The 15962-nt window shown below is 36.3% G+C and overlaps 1 protein-coding gene and 1 non-coding gene across 4 annotated transcripts in view; one reads left to right on the top strand and one right to left on the bottom strand.

Annotated features, from left to right (window-relative positions):
- Positions 1 to 15962, top strand: part of PIBF1 (progesterone immunomodulatory binding factor 1) — a 272823-nt gene that overhangs the window by 127340 nt on the left and 129521 nt on the right. For all 3 annotated transcript variants that reach the window (XM_053563838.1, XM_053563840.1, XM_053563839.1), the window contains 2 exons: positions 7853 to 8018; positions 13623 to 13773. In XM_053563838.1, the coding sequence (XP_053419813.1) occupies positions 7853 to 8018; positions 13623 to 13773 (317 nt within the window). The remainder of the gene's footprint in view (positions 1 to 7852; positions 8019 to 13622; positions 13774 to 15962) is intronic.
- On the bottom strand, positions 10764 to 10861 carry LOC128567113 (small nucleolar RNA SNORA18). The gene has a single exon (XR_008374776.1). It is a non-coding gene; the product is annotated as a small nucleolar RNA SNORA18 (small nucleolar RNA).

Here is a 15962-nt window from a genome sequence, read left to right as displayed (position 1 = left end):
TTGAGCTACTTTACCTTTAAGTAACATCATATAATATAAAAACAACTCATTTTTGTCTCAAACCCCTTTCTCCTAGTTATCTTTAACTGTAAGGAATATCATTTCTTAAGCATATACATTTCTTTTTACACAACTCTAAATATTCTCATGTGATTTTAGATACACTCATGATTTTTGTTTAAATAAATGAAGGCTATCCGGAAAGTGTCCCGCCATATAATATGAAATATGGAGCAATATGTGGCTGGATACTTACTGGGGAGCCCTCGTTATTGTAAATAATGAGTCAAATTTCTATTTTTAAAAGAAACTCATCAGAATATATGGACACAAATGAGAACATTCGCAACCAAAGCCTACGTGTTAGGGGCCCACATGCTTTTTCGAACGGTGCTGGTGTTGCTTAAATTCAGTTACTTCAAGGCAAAGTCCTTGGAATAACCTTTTATTATAATAATCTTCCTTCAAAGATTTATTTTGGTTTTGGAAATTCAGACATTATTTATAATAAAGCCCATTGCATTGGGTGAGTGAATTAACTGAGATGAGATGAGAAACTGGGGAGAGGCTAACCGTGTAACAATAGAGGAATTATTGAGAATTAAGCCAATGAAAATATTTTAGAAGCAGTTTGAATAACACTAAAGATTTTTAAGTTGCATTGAGGGAGAAAGGGTAGCAAACTGTATATGAAGACATAATTCATATATATAATATACATTATAAGCATTTTATAGATGATAATATCAAATATTGTTGAGAATATGGACAAACCATATTTCATACTACTAGTAGTATTTCAAAGGGGTAGCCGTTTAGGAGGAAAATTAGTTCAAACTTCAAATCTTTTAACTGAACAATTCCACTTCATGGCCACATTCTTAGAGTAACATTCACTATGCATGGGAGATAATTATAAGGATGATCTTTGGATTTACAATTAGTTAAATGAATTATAACTAATTAAATGATTTATGTCCACATTGCAGTCTGCTATGTAGCAAATAAAGAGAATGAGGTACAGACATGGAAAGATTGGATAACAAGACATTTTTAAATGAAAAAAGGAAGTTACAGGAAAAAAGTATATGTATGATATGATGACATTTGTTTTAAAAAGAGAACTGAGATTGGTATATCATTCCATCTGTGGTACACATGCATATTTTTAAAAACTCTTAGATATACAGAAAATTGATAAGTGATTATCTCTGAAAGGAGAAATACACTTGAGAGTAGTGATAAAGAGTTCTGTAATCTTTTTTTTTTTTTTTTTTTTGTAGAGACAGAGTCTCACTTTATGGCCCTCGGTAGAGTGCCATGGCCTCACACAGCTCACAGCAACCTCCAACTCCTGGGCTTAAGCGATTCTCTTGCCTCAGCCTCCTGAGCAGCTGGGACTACAGGCACCCGCCACAGCGCCTGGCTATTTTTTGGTTGTAGTTTGGCCGGGGCTGGGTTTGAACCCGCCACCCTCAGCATATGGGGCCGGTGCCTTACTGACTGAGCCACAGGCACCGCCCGAGTTCTGTAATCTTTATTTCTAATGTATGCTGTTTTACCCTAAGAATGGATTTGATAAATTACTTGCAAAATTGAAAAGAAATTTGAAAATATTTACTTGTGCAGAGAAGAAGAGAAGGAAATATGTGAAAACATAAATAGCAAGTATCCTATGAGCAAGGCTGAATTCTCAGTTGATTAGAGAGGTCAGCTTCTGTTCTTGTCAACTCCAATTTCCTACAGCTCAATCTACTACAGTCTCCTTATCTGGAGATTCAGGCCCATCTCGGTCCCAAAACAGTCCTTTCAAGTGTACACAGTTTATCAGCAGCCTCAGCCCTACTTGTTTGTGGAATTTTGAATTATCCTGCTCACACAAAGGATTTCATGGTCTTCTAAGCCATAATATTATCTCTTTGGTGACCTATCTCTCTAAATTTCAATAAAATATTAAAAGTATCTTTCCATACATTTTGTCTAGTTAATCCACCTAATGTTTAACTAATAAAAATCCTTCCCTGAGGGCGGCGCCTATGGTTCAGTAAGTAGTGCGCCAACCCCATATACCAAGGGTGGTGGTTTCAAAACTGGCCCCGGCCAAACTGCAACAAAAAATAGCCGGGTGTTGTGGCAGGTACCTGTAGACCCAACTACTCTGTAGACTGAGACAAGAGAATTGTCTAAGCCCAAGAGCTGGAGATTGCTGTGAGCTATGATGCCACAGCACTTTACCGAGGGTGACAAAATGAGACTCTGTCTCTAAAAAAAAAAAAATCTTTCCCTGAACCCTCACCAGTACTGGAGACCCTGTAACTGCTTTTACCAGTCTACCTTGGGGCAGGGTTTTATTTGCTGTACTCTTTATCTACACGCAGTTGTCTTGCTACATACAGACAAATGCATACCTCGTTTAGTGTGTCATCTTACTTCCAAACTGAACCATTTTTTAAATTTCTTAATGGAAGTACCACATCCTGGTCCTGGGGATTATATGAACCTCACCACCCTATACAGCAGTGGTTCTCACCTTCCTAATGCCACGACCCTTTAATACAGTTCCTAATGTTGTGGTGACCCCCAACCATAAAATTAAAATAAAATTATTTCATTTTATTTTATTTTTAAAATAATATTATTTTAAAAATGAAATTATTTTATTATATTTTTAAAATAAAATTATTTTGTTTTTAAAATAAAATGATTTTTTAATGAAATTATTTTATTTTATTTTTAAAATAAAATGATTTGATTTTATTTTTAAAATCAAATGATTTTAATTTTATGGTTGGGGGTCACCACAACATGAGGAACTGTATTAAGGGCTGCGGCATTAGGAGGTTGAGAACCACTGCTGTACACAATACTATACTTTTGGGGTATTTTGCCTTAGAATGCTAATCTACTAAATGAGACAACAAGGTTCAGAATAAATGTCTAGTTTTAATATAGCAAAAGCCATGAACATTTTGACAACAAAATTGAGATCAGTTGTTTCTGATTGGAATTAAAAAATGAGACTAAATAAAAGGTTAATGATGGGTTAAACATGGGTCTTTCACCTTGTTACTATTACTCACTGACGACCTTGCTGACAGACTTAGGAATAAACCATATGCATGGTTGGTTTAATACATCAGAGTATACTTGCCCCATAGTCTGTATGTAAAGACTGATACAAACATTGTTATGAAAACCTGTTATTATTTGCTGTTTTATCCATGCTTTTGTCACCAAATAAGTTTTCTCATTTCTGAGAATCTAATGTCATGTTGATTTCTCTCCTGTGGTTATTACTTATGTTCAAAGACACCTTTGCTTGGAATAATTGATTGATCCTAGCCTGAGAGCATTTCTTCCAGGTTAACTCCTTGGCTCCCTGTTTTGATAGCTAATTTTTCATCTTTTAACATTTTCTCTACTTGTGCTTCCAGCCCCAAAATTTGTTTCAGTGGATATTCCTTCAGAGCAAATAGTTCAATCTAGTCCTATTATTATTATTTTTAAAGTAGTGTATGATATATGAGTAGGTCATATGAAAACTGTTTGATAAAAACACAGTTACAAATGTAGCAAAAAGACAAATATACCCAAATTTAGGGGCTGGAGATGAGATAATTTTGAAGATAAAGATCATGATTAACTTTATGGGCAATTTTACCTAAGATTTCTAAGGTGAATTAAAAGTTAAAACATCAATTAGTTAATATATGAAAAATACTGACTTGATTCAAATACTATGTTCAAATTGAGAGATGAGAGAAGTCTGAGTCATTAAAGTAAAATGGGACAGGTTATGTATGTTAGCAAAACAAGATCAGCGGGAGTTACCTGAAACCATCAGGCTGTGTTCTTGGCATCATCAGTTTCCCACTGCTGGAGCTGCATTTGTAGCTGTAATGTTTGTTAAATGTTTTCACAGTTCAATGTAACAAATTTAAATAATTAAAACGATACCATTTGATTTTATAGAAGCTTCAATTTATTAAACTTAGTATACTAAACTTCTGAATTTTAGAAGACAATGTCTCCTAAAGTTCAATTTGCTTTTGTTAAATTGTCTGTATTCTAAGTGTCTAAATATTGTCTACTATTTAGCTTTTCAATATAGGGAAAGAATATTAGTGCTAAAATTTAGTTGAGTGCTATATAATAAGAACACGTGGTGCTAAAAAGCTAAATCTTCAATTACGTATTTGGAGTTGGCATCAACATAAGAAGGACCCACAGTGTTCCACATTCATAAAGGCAAAATTTGAAGTTAGATCTTTTCAAAACAAATTATCTTAAACATCCATATCACATTCCAAATGACTTATCCAGAATTTATTTCAGTAATGTGGTCTGTGTGTATCCCATGGTTTAACATACAAAGAAGGTATTGATTTCATGTGTTTTATGCATTTATATTTATAAAACAACTGGCTCCAATGAGTACTGGGACATATTCATGTCATTAAATTGTTGAATTAATACATTTTTTGAGTAAAATTTTTTTTTCCTCATTTCATACTTAACCAGCCTGACTATAATCAAAAAGGCAGACAACACTAATATTGAAAAGAATACAGAGAAACTGAAACCCTCATTATTACTGCTGAGAATGTAAAATGGTGCAACCATATTGGAAAATAGTTTGGTGTTCTTCAACAAGTTAAAAATGGTGACCATATGACATAGATATATAATAAAGAGAGGTGAAAGCATGTTTATATAAGAACTTGTACAAGAATGTTCATAGCAGCATTATTCATAATAGCCATAATTTAGAGACAACCAAAATATCCATCAACTGTTGAATGGTTAAACAAAATGTGATATATCTCTACAATGGAATATTATTAAGCCATGAAAACAGATGAGATATCAATTCATGCTACAATGTGCATGAACCTTGAAGACATCAAAAGACCACGTTACATGATTCCATTTATATGAAATGATCAGAGTAAGCAATACAGAGACAGAATCCCAAACAATAAAAGTGGTTGCCAGCCTGGAGGGAGAGTAATGGGGAGTGACTGCTAATGGACATGGGGATTTTTTTAGGGTAATAAAAGTGTTTTTAATTATAATAGATAGTATTGAGGCTTTAAAATGGTGAACTTTTATGTTATATGAATTATATTGCAATAAAAATTTCTTCAGTGTGGGCAGCGCCTGTGGCTCAAAGGAGTAGGGCGCCAGCCCCATATGCCAGAGGTGGCAGGTTCAAACCCAGCCCAGGCCAAAAACTGGAAAAAAAAATTTTTTTTTCTTCAGTGCTTACTTTTCCATGTGACAAGGAATTTCTTTAAAAAAAATTTTTTTTTGTTTTGAGACAGAGTCTCACTTTGTCACCCTCAGTGGAGTGCTGTAGCATCACAGCTCTTAGTAACCTCAAACTCTTGGGCTCAAGTGATTCTCTTGCCTCAGCCTTCTAAGTAGCTGGGACTATGGGCACCCACCACGACACCCGGCTATTTTTTTGTTGTTGCAGTTGTTGTTGTTGTTTAGCTGGCCCTGGGCAGGGTTCGAACCCGCCAGCCTCAGTAGTGTATGTGGCTGGCTCTATAACCACTGTGCTATGGGTGCCAAGCCTTAAATAAAATTATTAAAAGTTTTTTGTAATTAATGCTAAGACTTTTCAAAAAAAGTTAAACAAAAGCTGACATTTATCTTAAAGTTTCCTGGGTGGTAAGTCATGTGTAGCATGCATCATATCTTCCACCAATCTGAATGTGAGATATTTTTACCAAAGATCAAAGTGCTAGAGTGGATTCAGTGCCTGTGGCTCAAGCGGCTAAGGTGCCAGCCACATACAGCTGAGCTGGCGGGTTCGAATCCAGCCCGGGCCCGCCAAACAACAATGACGGCTGCAACCAAAAAATAGCCGGGTGTTGTGGCAGGCACCTGTAGTCCCAGCTGCTTGGGAGGCAGAGGCAGGAGACTCACTTGAGCCCAGGAGTTGGAGGTTGCTGTGAGCTGTGATGCCACGGCACTCTACACAGGGTGACAGCTTGAGGCTCTGTCTCAAAAAAAAAGTGCCAGAGTGGAGAAGCCAATAGCAGATATCTAATGCCTATTCTTCTCTCATAATACCTTAAGTGTTATTCTCACTTTTAGGAGTGAAATGACCTTTAAAAGACATTTTAATGTTTACCTTACCTCAGAAATGGCAGTTATATTATCGTGTAATAGTGGAAGGACAATCGCTGTGGAATCAAATATAAAATTGGATTTAAGCAGGAATCCAATGTACTCAATTCTAGTATGAAGGAGAGACTGCAGTAGAAAGGGTAGAGTAGGGAAATAAGGTAGCAGAGAGAGGGGAGGGGGGGATGGGAGCCACAGTGTATGGCACCTCTTGGGACACAAGTTACCTTTACCTAAGTTAGACTTTACCTAACAAATGCAATTAGTATAACCTAATTCTTTGTACCTTCAGTGAATCACAAACAATAAAAAAAAAATTGGATTTAAGACCCAAACAGAAATTTATTAGCAGATTGTTCCTGTTACAGAAATTATTTGAACTCTCTGAGCCTTAGATCCCTTTTCTGCAAAATACCTAATAGGTCTCCTGTATTAAATGAGATATCATGGATCCAGCAGGCCATGGTCCCTAGTTCCCTGCCCTGTGAATACTGTTTCTTCTCGCTAGAACAACTCCTACCCCGTACCTTCTCCTGCCTTGCACACACATACACACACACACACACACACACATCCCTACATACCTATACTAATCAAGTTAGTCCTCTTTCCTGTATGTGGCCATTGATCCTAGAGATTACTCAATTGAAACACTTCACCATACTCCACTAAAGTTTTATTTTTATTTACCTGCCTTTCTCAGGAAATTATAAGTTCTTTAAGGAGAAAAAGCAATATTTTAATCTGCCAATTGTACCCATTACCTGACAGTGATTAGTTCAGTGAACACAGTAGAATCTCTATAGTTGACCACCTCCCTGCATTGACCGCTTCCCTAAGTTGATCTAATTTTTATAGAAAAGACATGCACCACATGTATATATCAGTGCAGTAGACCTAGTTCCTTATGTTGACCACCTCCATATTTTGACCAGTTTGTTACAGTCCCTTGGGTGGTCAACTTACAGAGGATTTGAATAAATGAATTTCAATAACATATGTAGCATTATACTTGATTTGTAATAGCTCTCTGAAAAGATATATCTGTGTTTTGGTTTCTGTTAGAATACATCAACATGTAGTATTTTCAAATTTGTAATATGTAAATGTATGTTAAGTGGAAGTGTTTTTATTACTAGTTATACATATAGAATGAAGAGAATATTCCTTATCTATGATGTAATAGGCTATAGTAGTTCTGTATTTACCTTTGCAATTGTATTTTCTTGTAATATTTGACCGTACATATTTACTAACTTAAAAATTCACTTTACAGATGTTTCAAGAATTGCAGTATATATTTTACGCAATACTCCATCAGACATTAGTTAGAATGAAATAGCAAGTTTGTAAACAATACTGTACATTGTGAAAAATACGGAAATCAAATTATTTTAAGCAATAGACTTGAAACTTATTCTTACCATTTTTTATTTTAAATGCCTTACAAAATAATAATAACAGTTAATGATCATTTGGGGATGGAAGGAATGAAAATGAGAGTGGAATGGGGAAGTTAATTGTTAATTGGTTATGTTCTGTGGGCTTATATACTTCTGTACATATACCTATCTAAATTATTTATAAAAGCTTTGCTGAATAAATATAATTCACTATAAATATGGGCATATAGAAAAAGTAGAGTTAAGGTTTATGTTTATATAAATCATTGAGACTGCTTTCTTTGGAGTCTCATAACCATTCTGCTTCCTTTCAGGTACAGAGACCTGCAGCTTAGTTCCGAAAGCAAAGTGGCAGAATTTCTCCATCAAAGTAAATTAAAATCTTTTGAAAGTGAGCGTGTTCAAATTCTACAAGAGGAAACAGCAAGAAATCTCACACAGTGTCAATTGGAATGTGAAAAATATCAGAAAAAATTGGAGGTACATATACAAGCTTTTTTCCCCCAGCAATAGCATAGCAAGTAAGCTCCCTAAGTACAGAGTTTAACTCAATCTTCATTTCTTCTATAGGACTTGGCACTGCTTTGTACAGTAAAAAGAAAAAAAAGGAAATATATGTTTCAGTGAGATTGTATACCAAGAAGACAGAAATTGTTAGAAAGCAAAAAAAAAAAAAAAATGGGAAACATCTCATTCATTATAACAACCAAACATATATAATTACTGGGAATATTTTTATGAGAACAGTGCAGAATCAATAACAAGAAAACTATAGAATTTCACTAACCTATATAAGAAGAAACACCATCTTTCTGGAAGGGAATATTCAGAATTAAACACTTTTCAATTTTCATCAAGTAACATTTCTAATCAAATGCTAACATAGTTTTTCTTGGGGGGGGGAACGGACAGAGTCTCACTTGGTCACCGTTGGTAGAGTGCTATGGCATCTTAGCTCACAGCAACCTCAAATTCTTAGGTTCAAACAATTCTTTTGCCTCAGCCTCCCAGGTAGAGGTTACAAGACACCCTCCACAACACCCAGCTATTTTTTTTTAGAGATGGGGTCTCTTTCTTGCTCAGGTTGGTATAATTCACAAGTTGAGGCAATCCACCCACCTCAGCCTCCCAAGCACTGGGATTACAGGCATGAGCCACCATGCCCTAACATACTTATTTTTAACTCAACAAAGTATAATAATTTTATAGTACAGCTGGAAGGAAAAACAGAACAGTCAGTATTTTCAAAAATGATTTTAAGAAGATACAATGAGACAAATATCACATGTTAAAATGTATTCTTATATATGTATCACACTTCTACATGTATTCTTACATTAAAAGATATAAGCCCACTCTAGGAGGCCAAGGGCAGGTGGATTGCCTGAGTTCACGGGTGCCACACCAGTCTGACTGAGCAAGAGCAAGACCTCCGTCTCTAAAAATATCCGGGCATTGTGGCGGGTGCCTGTAGTCCCAGCCTAAGCCAAGAGAATTGCTTAAGCCAAAGAGGTTGAGGTTACTGTGAGCTATGATGCCACATAATCTACCAAGAATGACAAAGTGAGACTCTGTCTGAAGGAAGGAAGAATTTTTTAAAGATAGAAGCAAAAATTGTAGATGTTATCGACTTCTTCAGCAAATCAGTGTTCAGCATTTAAAACTTTTAAAATACATTCTTAAGGAAACTGCTGCAGTTATAATCCGTTGCAGCTGATTTTCCCACAATTCAATGTTATTGTCTGTGGCTGGTTGCAAATCTGATCAATTTTGTGGCATCCAAAAGATTGCAACTTGTAGTTTGGAAACCACTCTCCCATTGACTCTCCCACTTGGATGCAGATGACTAGCAGTTTTTGTTTTGTTTAAAGGTCTAGATAGAGACACACCTTTGTAAAAAAGTTGGAGTTCTAAAAACTTGGGTTGATAAAACTGAGACTTGGAGAATTTCTTTACATTTTCTGCCTCTGTTAAATATGGCTTGAGAGGACAGGGAATATTCAGTTATTTTGTCACCAAGGCCTAACAGTGCCTTTCTCATGGTGGATATTTGACAGACATCTAATGAATGAACGAGTGAATGGTTTGATTAAGACTAATACATTACCACTGTTTGGATCTTTTGGGGGAATTCCAGAAAGTGTTTTTAAGACGATTCTTAATTTATAATGAATTTAGAGAAAAATAATTTCATAAAGAGTAAAAATTATGGACTTTTATCCACTATTCTCATTGATGTGTAAACTTTTTTTGCGTAATTATTAATTAGCAAGTTTCCTAATCACTAGCTTAATATATTTTTCTTTGTGCTTTTTATTTTTTATTAAGTGATTGATTAATTGATTGACTGAGACAGCCTGTCACCCAGGCTCGAGTGCAGAGTGTACAATCATAGTTCCATTAAACCTTGAACTTCTGGTTCAAGGAGTGATGCTCCCACCTCAGCCTCCCAAAGCACTGGGGTTCTAGGTGTGAGCCACCACACTCCCAAATTTTGGGAGGCTGAGGTGGGAGCATTACTCCTTGAAAATTTCTTCTTAAAACCCCACTTCATAAAAATTCCATCTTTGGCAGAATACCGTGGCTCACACCTGCAATCCTAGCACTCTGGGAGGCTGAGGTGGGCGGATAGCTTGAGCTCAGGAGTTTGAGACTAGCCTGAGCAAAGTGAGACCCCCATCTCTACTAAAAATAGAAAAAACTAGCCTGATGTGGTGGCAAAGGCCTGTAGTCCCAGCTACTCCAGAGCCTGAGGCAAGAGAGTCATTTGATTCCAAGAATTTGAGCTTCCTATAAGCTAGGATGACATGGCACTCTACCAGAGTGCAAAAAAAAGAAAAAAAAATCCATCTTCAATATTTTGACTCTTAATCTCTTTAAGTATTCATTTCAGCAATTTTTCTTTGCATGGTGTTTTTATTGGGCCAAAAGTGGGTACAAATGAAAAAAGTATCAGCTTTAGGGGAAGATATTTACATGCTACAAATCTGACAAAGGGCTAAAAACCAGAATCCACAAAGAATTCAATCAAACTAACAAGAAAAGAGCAAACAGCCTTATTAAAAACTGGACAAGAGACATCTCCTAAGGACAGATGAATGGCCAACAAACACATGAAAAAATGCTCATTGTCCCGAATTATCAGAGAAATGCAAATCAAAACCACATTGAGATATCACCCAACCCCAGGGAGAATGGCCCACATCACAAGTTCTTTTTTTTTTTAATTGTCTTGTAGTTCTTTCCCACAGACCTAACAAATAGTCCTGTGAGTAAAGCAAAACCACAGTGTTACTCTATAAGGCGTTTCGACACATCACAAGTTCTGAAAGCAACAGATGCTGGTGTGGGTGCTGAGAGAAGGAAACATTCATTCACTGTTGGTGGACTGCAAACTAGTATAGCCTTTATGGAAGGAAGTACAGAGAGCCTTGAAGAACTGAAAGTAGACCTTCCATTTAATCCTGCAATCCCATTGCTAGGTATCTATCCAAAAGAAAAAAGTCATGTTTACTATAAGGACATTTGCACTTGAACGTTTATAACAGTTCAATTCACAATTGTTATAAATATGTGGAAACAAACCAATTATCCTTCAATCCATGAATGGATTAATAAACCATGGAACACTGTTCAACAATAAAAAAGATGGAGATTTTGTGTCTTTTGTAACAACCTAAAAGGATTTAGAGACCATTTTCCTATGCAAAGTATTGCAGGAATGGAAAGACAAGCATCACATGTACTCAATACTAAATTGAAACTAGTAAATTAACAACTATAAGCCCACAGGATAGAAAAACTCAGTTAAATTCTAGTGGGGGGAAGGGAGGAGTTTGATAAGTTCCCACCCAAAAGGTACATGCATGAGTACCCTGTTTCCCCCAAAATAAGACATCCTCCGAAAATAAGACCTACTTATTGGAAAGATAAGATGTCCCCTGAAAATAAGACCTAGCACATCTTTGGGAGCACACCTTAAAATAAGACACTGTCTTATTTTCGGGGAAACTGGGTATATGGCACACTCCTGGGTGAAGGACACAGCTACAACTTGGACTTGAACTTAACAGATGCAAACAGTGTAACTTAATCATATACCTTCGTATTAATCTGAAATTAAAAAACAAGAAAAAGCTGTGGGAATAGTCATTGAACAATAAATACATTGACTGATCTTCTTTTTTGACAATGGAATTCATTATTGTCATTAGCCACTAGATTCTTAATTACATCCCTATGTAATGAATTTTATGAATGCCCTAGATTCAGTGAACAGTGATTTTGTTATAATGCATTAATAAATGTCTAGAAAATGCATCCTGACCAGCAGGAAGAAAGAAGAAATAATACTAAAATATGAATTTCATTTTTCTGACCCAATCAGAGACACTGGAAAACATACAAAAAATATTATTTCTATGTATTCCTTCTCCACCCTCCAAGGAAATGTATTTGGGGTATGGGTGATGATATTTTTTCTTTACTTTGGGGGGAATTTTACTGAAAATTAAAGAAAATGACATGGGGTATATTAAGAAAAATTAAATTATAATTTTTGCTTATTAAGAACTGTAAATAGGTCTTTATCTTCTTTTTCTAAAATGAACTTTATGTCATTAGAGAAAATAAGTTGTTTTCAGAAGTGTTTTAATTAGGCAATTTAGGATAATTAAGTCAGTGGAACTCTATTTCCATGAGCTATTTAATATAGAGTTCTTGTAATTGTATTTCTTATTATAGTAACAGTATTTTGCAACACTTCTGTGTTCTAGGCACTCTGTTAAAAGGCATAAATTTATCATCTCATTTAATCCTGAAAATTTAAAATCTTTAAATCCTTTAAACCAACAATGTTTTAAAGCAGGCCTAGAAAGAAATAATTGCCTAAGTTCACAGCTGGCAAGTGTCAAAACCATGTTGAAATCCAAATCTTTCTGGCTCCAAACCATATTCTTAACCATAGTAGTCTGTTGCCTCTCAGTACATTACTTACAGTGTATTAGGAAGCAAGTGTAGTACCACTCCATAATTTAGTCTGTACTAGTAAGTAAATTGTGTAGGTAATTAGAATTCATTTCAAGCATTAAAGCATTCCTTTGTCAGTAGAAGCATCTCCTTTTTTCAGTTAATTCATTATTGTCATGGTGTTTCCTTCGATGAGTTTCCATTTAAGAGTGAAAGACTTTTTGGTCTTACAAAAAATAACTCCAACTTCTATGTCTTTTGTATCTCACTTTTAATTAATGTTTTTGTTTTTGTTTTTCTTTTTTTTGCAGTTTTTGGCAGGGGCTGGGTTTGAACCCGCCACCTCTGGCATATGAGGCCAGCGCCCTACTCCTTTGAGCCACAGGCGCTGCCCTTTAATTAATATTTTTATCCTTTTTTCTTTATATTTTCTGATACCTCCCCAAGCAGCACTTCGTATTTACTGTTTGGTTTGCTGCTTTGAATTTCTGACTATTCAAGGAACCAAAAATGTTATTAAAACCAAGGGAAGGGTAGGTTAAACAAGCCTTGATGGAAAATAGTGGATTCGTTATGAGTATATCGTTTTTACACATAGCTTTGTAAGCTTTTCCTCAAATAGCTGTGATTACCAGATAAGTAATCCCCAGTTAAGTATGACTAACAAGCAAATGATAATCTTACGCCCATAACTATTTCTGGGTTTTAAATTTGTTTTTTATTCAGCTTATATAATAATTCATAGTTTTGAATTCAGAAACCCAAATATTTTACCGTAGAAATAGATATACAGCAGAACCTCCTTAGTTGACTTCCTCCCTACTTGCACCACCTCCTTAAGTTGGCCTAGTTTTCAAAGACCAGACACACAACACACGTAGGTGTAAGTACAGAAGGCCTAGTTCCTTACGTTGACCACCTCCATGTGTTGAACAGTTTGTTAGAGTTTCTTAACAACTTATAGAGATGGTGTTGTATTTTTAATTCCTCATTAATCATCCCACTTGAGCCACTTTATCTTAATATTTAAATAATTAAAAAGAGAAAAGACATAAATGTAGTATGACTTTTTCTCATGTTTTTGTCTTAACTGTTAACCTGTCTTTTCACGATTAGGTTTTAACTAAAGAATTTTATAGTCTCCAAGCCTCTTCTGAAAAACGCATTACTGAACTTCAAGCACAGAACTCTGAGCATCAAGCAAGGCTAGACATTTATGAGAAACTGGAGAAAGAACTTGATGAAATAATAATGCAAACTGCAGAAAGTAAGTGCCCCTCACCGCACACACACAACTGTTTTTTTCTGGCTACAAAAGAAACGTGGCATTGTTTCTAAAACTACTTCGGTATATCTCCTTAAAATCTAATTGGTAACCATTTTTTAAAGAATATTCTGCATTTTAAATATTAGTTTGTCTTATTCTTAACAGTTACAGTCAAAAAAGAAATAGGTTAAATATGATAGATTTATCTTTTTATTTAATTCACTCATTCAACAATTATTAAGTATTTACATCTTCCAGGAACAGGAGATATGGAGTTCTCGCAAATAGTTCTTGACTCAGAGAGGTTTCTAGTCTACTGTACTGGGAGAAACAAACATATTAACACATAATGGAAGTAGCAAGATAAGTGCTATGAACAGTAGATATACAGTTCTATGTCAAAACACAGAAGAGCTCATGAATTAATTCCACCCTTGAGGTGAGGAGTATATAAGAGGGGAGATGACAGTGGAATGAGTCTTGAATGAAGAACAGAAATTTAATAGATGCTAGGTGTGTTGGCTCAAACCTGTACTTCAGCACTTTGGGAGGGCAAGGTAGGAGAATCATTTGAGGCCAGTAGTTCAAGACCAGCCTGAGCAACATAGCAAGACCCCATCTTTAAAAAAAAAAAAAAAATTTTTTTTTTTTTAACCAACCAGGCACGATGATGCATACTATAGTCCTAACTACTTGGGAGGCTGAGGCAGGAGGATCCCTTGAGCCTAGGAGTTCAAATCTGTAATGTGCTATAATCACACCTATGATGAACCACTGCACTTTAGCCTGAGCAATATAGCAAAACACTATCTCTTTTAAAAAAAAGAACAAGGTTGGAAGACTTACCCTGCCTTACTTCAAGCCTTAGTATAGAGCTGCAGTGTCAAGCTAGCATGGTACAGGCTTATGGAAAGACAAGTACAGCAACAAAAAAGACTGTAGAACACAGAAACATCCATATTTAAAAGATTTTTAACAAAGGCAGCAAAGCTGCCTCCATATACCATTAAGAAATGAATAGCCAAGGGGCAGCACCTGTGGCTCAATGAGTAGGGCGCTGGCCCCATATAATGGAGGTAGTGGGTTCAAACCCGGCCCCAACCAAAAACTTAAAAAAAAAAAGAAAGAAACGAATAGCCAAGCCATGAACTCAGAAAAAGTAAAGGCAGTTTTTTTTTTTTTTGTAGAGACAGAGTCTCACTTTATGGCCCTCGGTAGAGTGCCGTGGCCTCACACAGCTCACAGCAACCTCCAACTCCTGGGCCTAAGCGATTCTCTTGCCTCAGCCTCCCGAGTAGCTGGGACTACAGGCGCCCGCCACAACACCCAGCTATCTTTTGGTTGCAGTTTGGCCGGGGCCGGGTTTGAACCCGCCACCCTCGGTATATGGGGCTGGCGCCTTACCAACTGAGCCACAGGCGCCACCCAGTAAAGGCAGTTTTATATCTGACAAAGAAATAGTATCCAAAATAAGAAAATACTCACCAAATACAGATTAGACAAAAACTGGTATCCAAATGTGCTAGGTGAAAATTATCCTGAGAAAAATGTTCAGATTCTAATCTCTGAAACCTGTGAATATTTTATCTTAGAAATCAGCCTCTAGAAGCTGGAAAAGGCAAAGAAATAGCTTACAGCCTCTTGACCAAACTATTCCTGCTAACCCTTGACTTGAGCCTACTGTAACTAATTTTTGGATTTATGATTTCTAGAAATGAAAGATAATAAATTTGTATTGTTTTAAGCCATAAAGGCTAGCAATCTATTATAGCAACAATAGGAAAAAAAATTTTTTTTCCCCCCAAAACAGAGTCTCACTATGTCCCCCTTGGTAGAGTGCTGTGGTGTCACAGCTCACAGCAACCTCAAACTCTTGGGCTAAAGCAATTCTCTTGCCTCAACCTCCCAAGTAGCTGGGACTACAGGCACCCACCACAATGCCTGGCTATTTTTTTGTTATTATTGTCACTGTTGTTTTAGCAGGCCCTGGCCAGGTTTGAACCCACCAGCCCCGGTGCATGTGGCCCGTGCCCTAACCTCTGAGCTATGGGCGCCGAGCCAGGAAAAACTTTTTTTAAGAGATGGAACCGTGCTATGTTTCCTAGGCTGGGATGCAATGGCATGATCATGTCTCACTGCAGCCTCTTGCCTTAGCCTCTCAATAGCTAGGACTTCAAGTGTGAGCCAGT

The sequence above is a fragment of the Nycticebus coucang genome, chromosome 15, assembly GCF_027406575.1.
Source record: "Nycticebus coucang isolate mNycCou1 chromosome 15, mNycCou1.pri, whole genome shotgun sequence".
NCBI lineage: Eukaryota > Metazoa > Chordata > Mammalia > Primates > Lorisidae > Nycticebus > Nycticebus coucang.
This window is presented reverse-complemented; position numbering and strand designations above follow the sequence as displayed.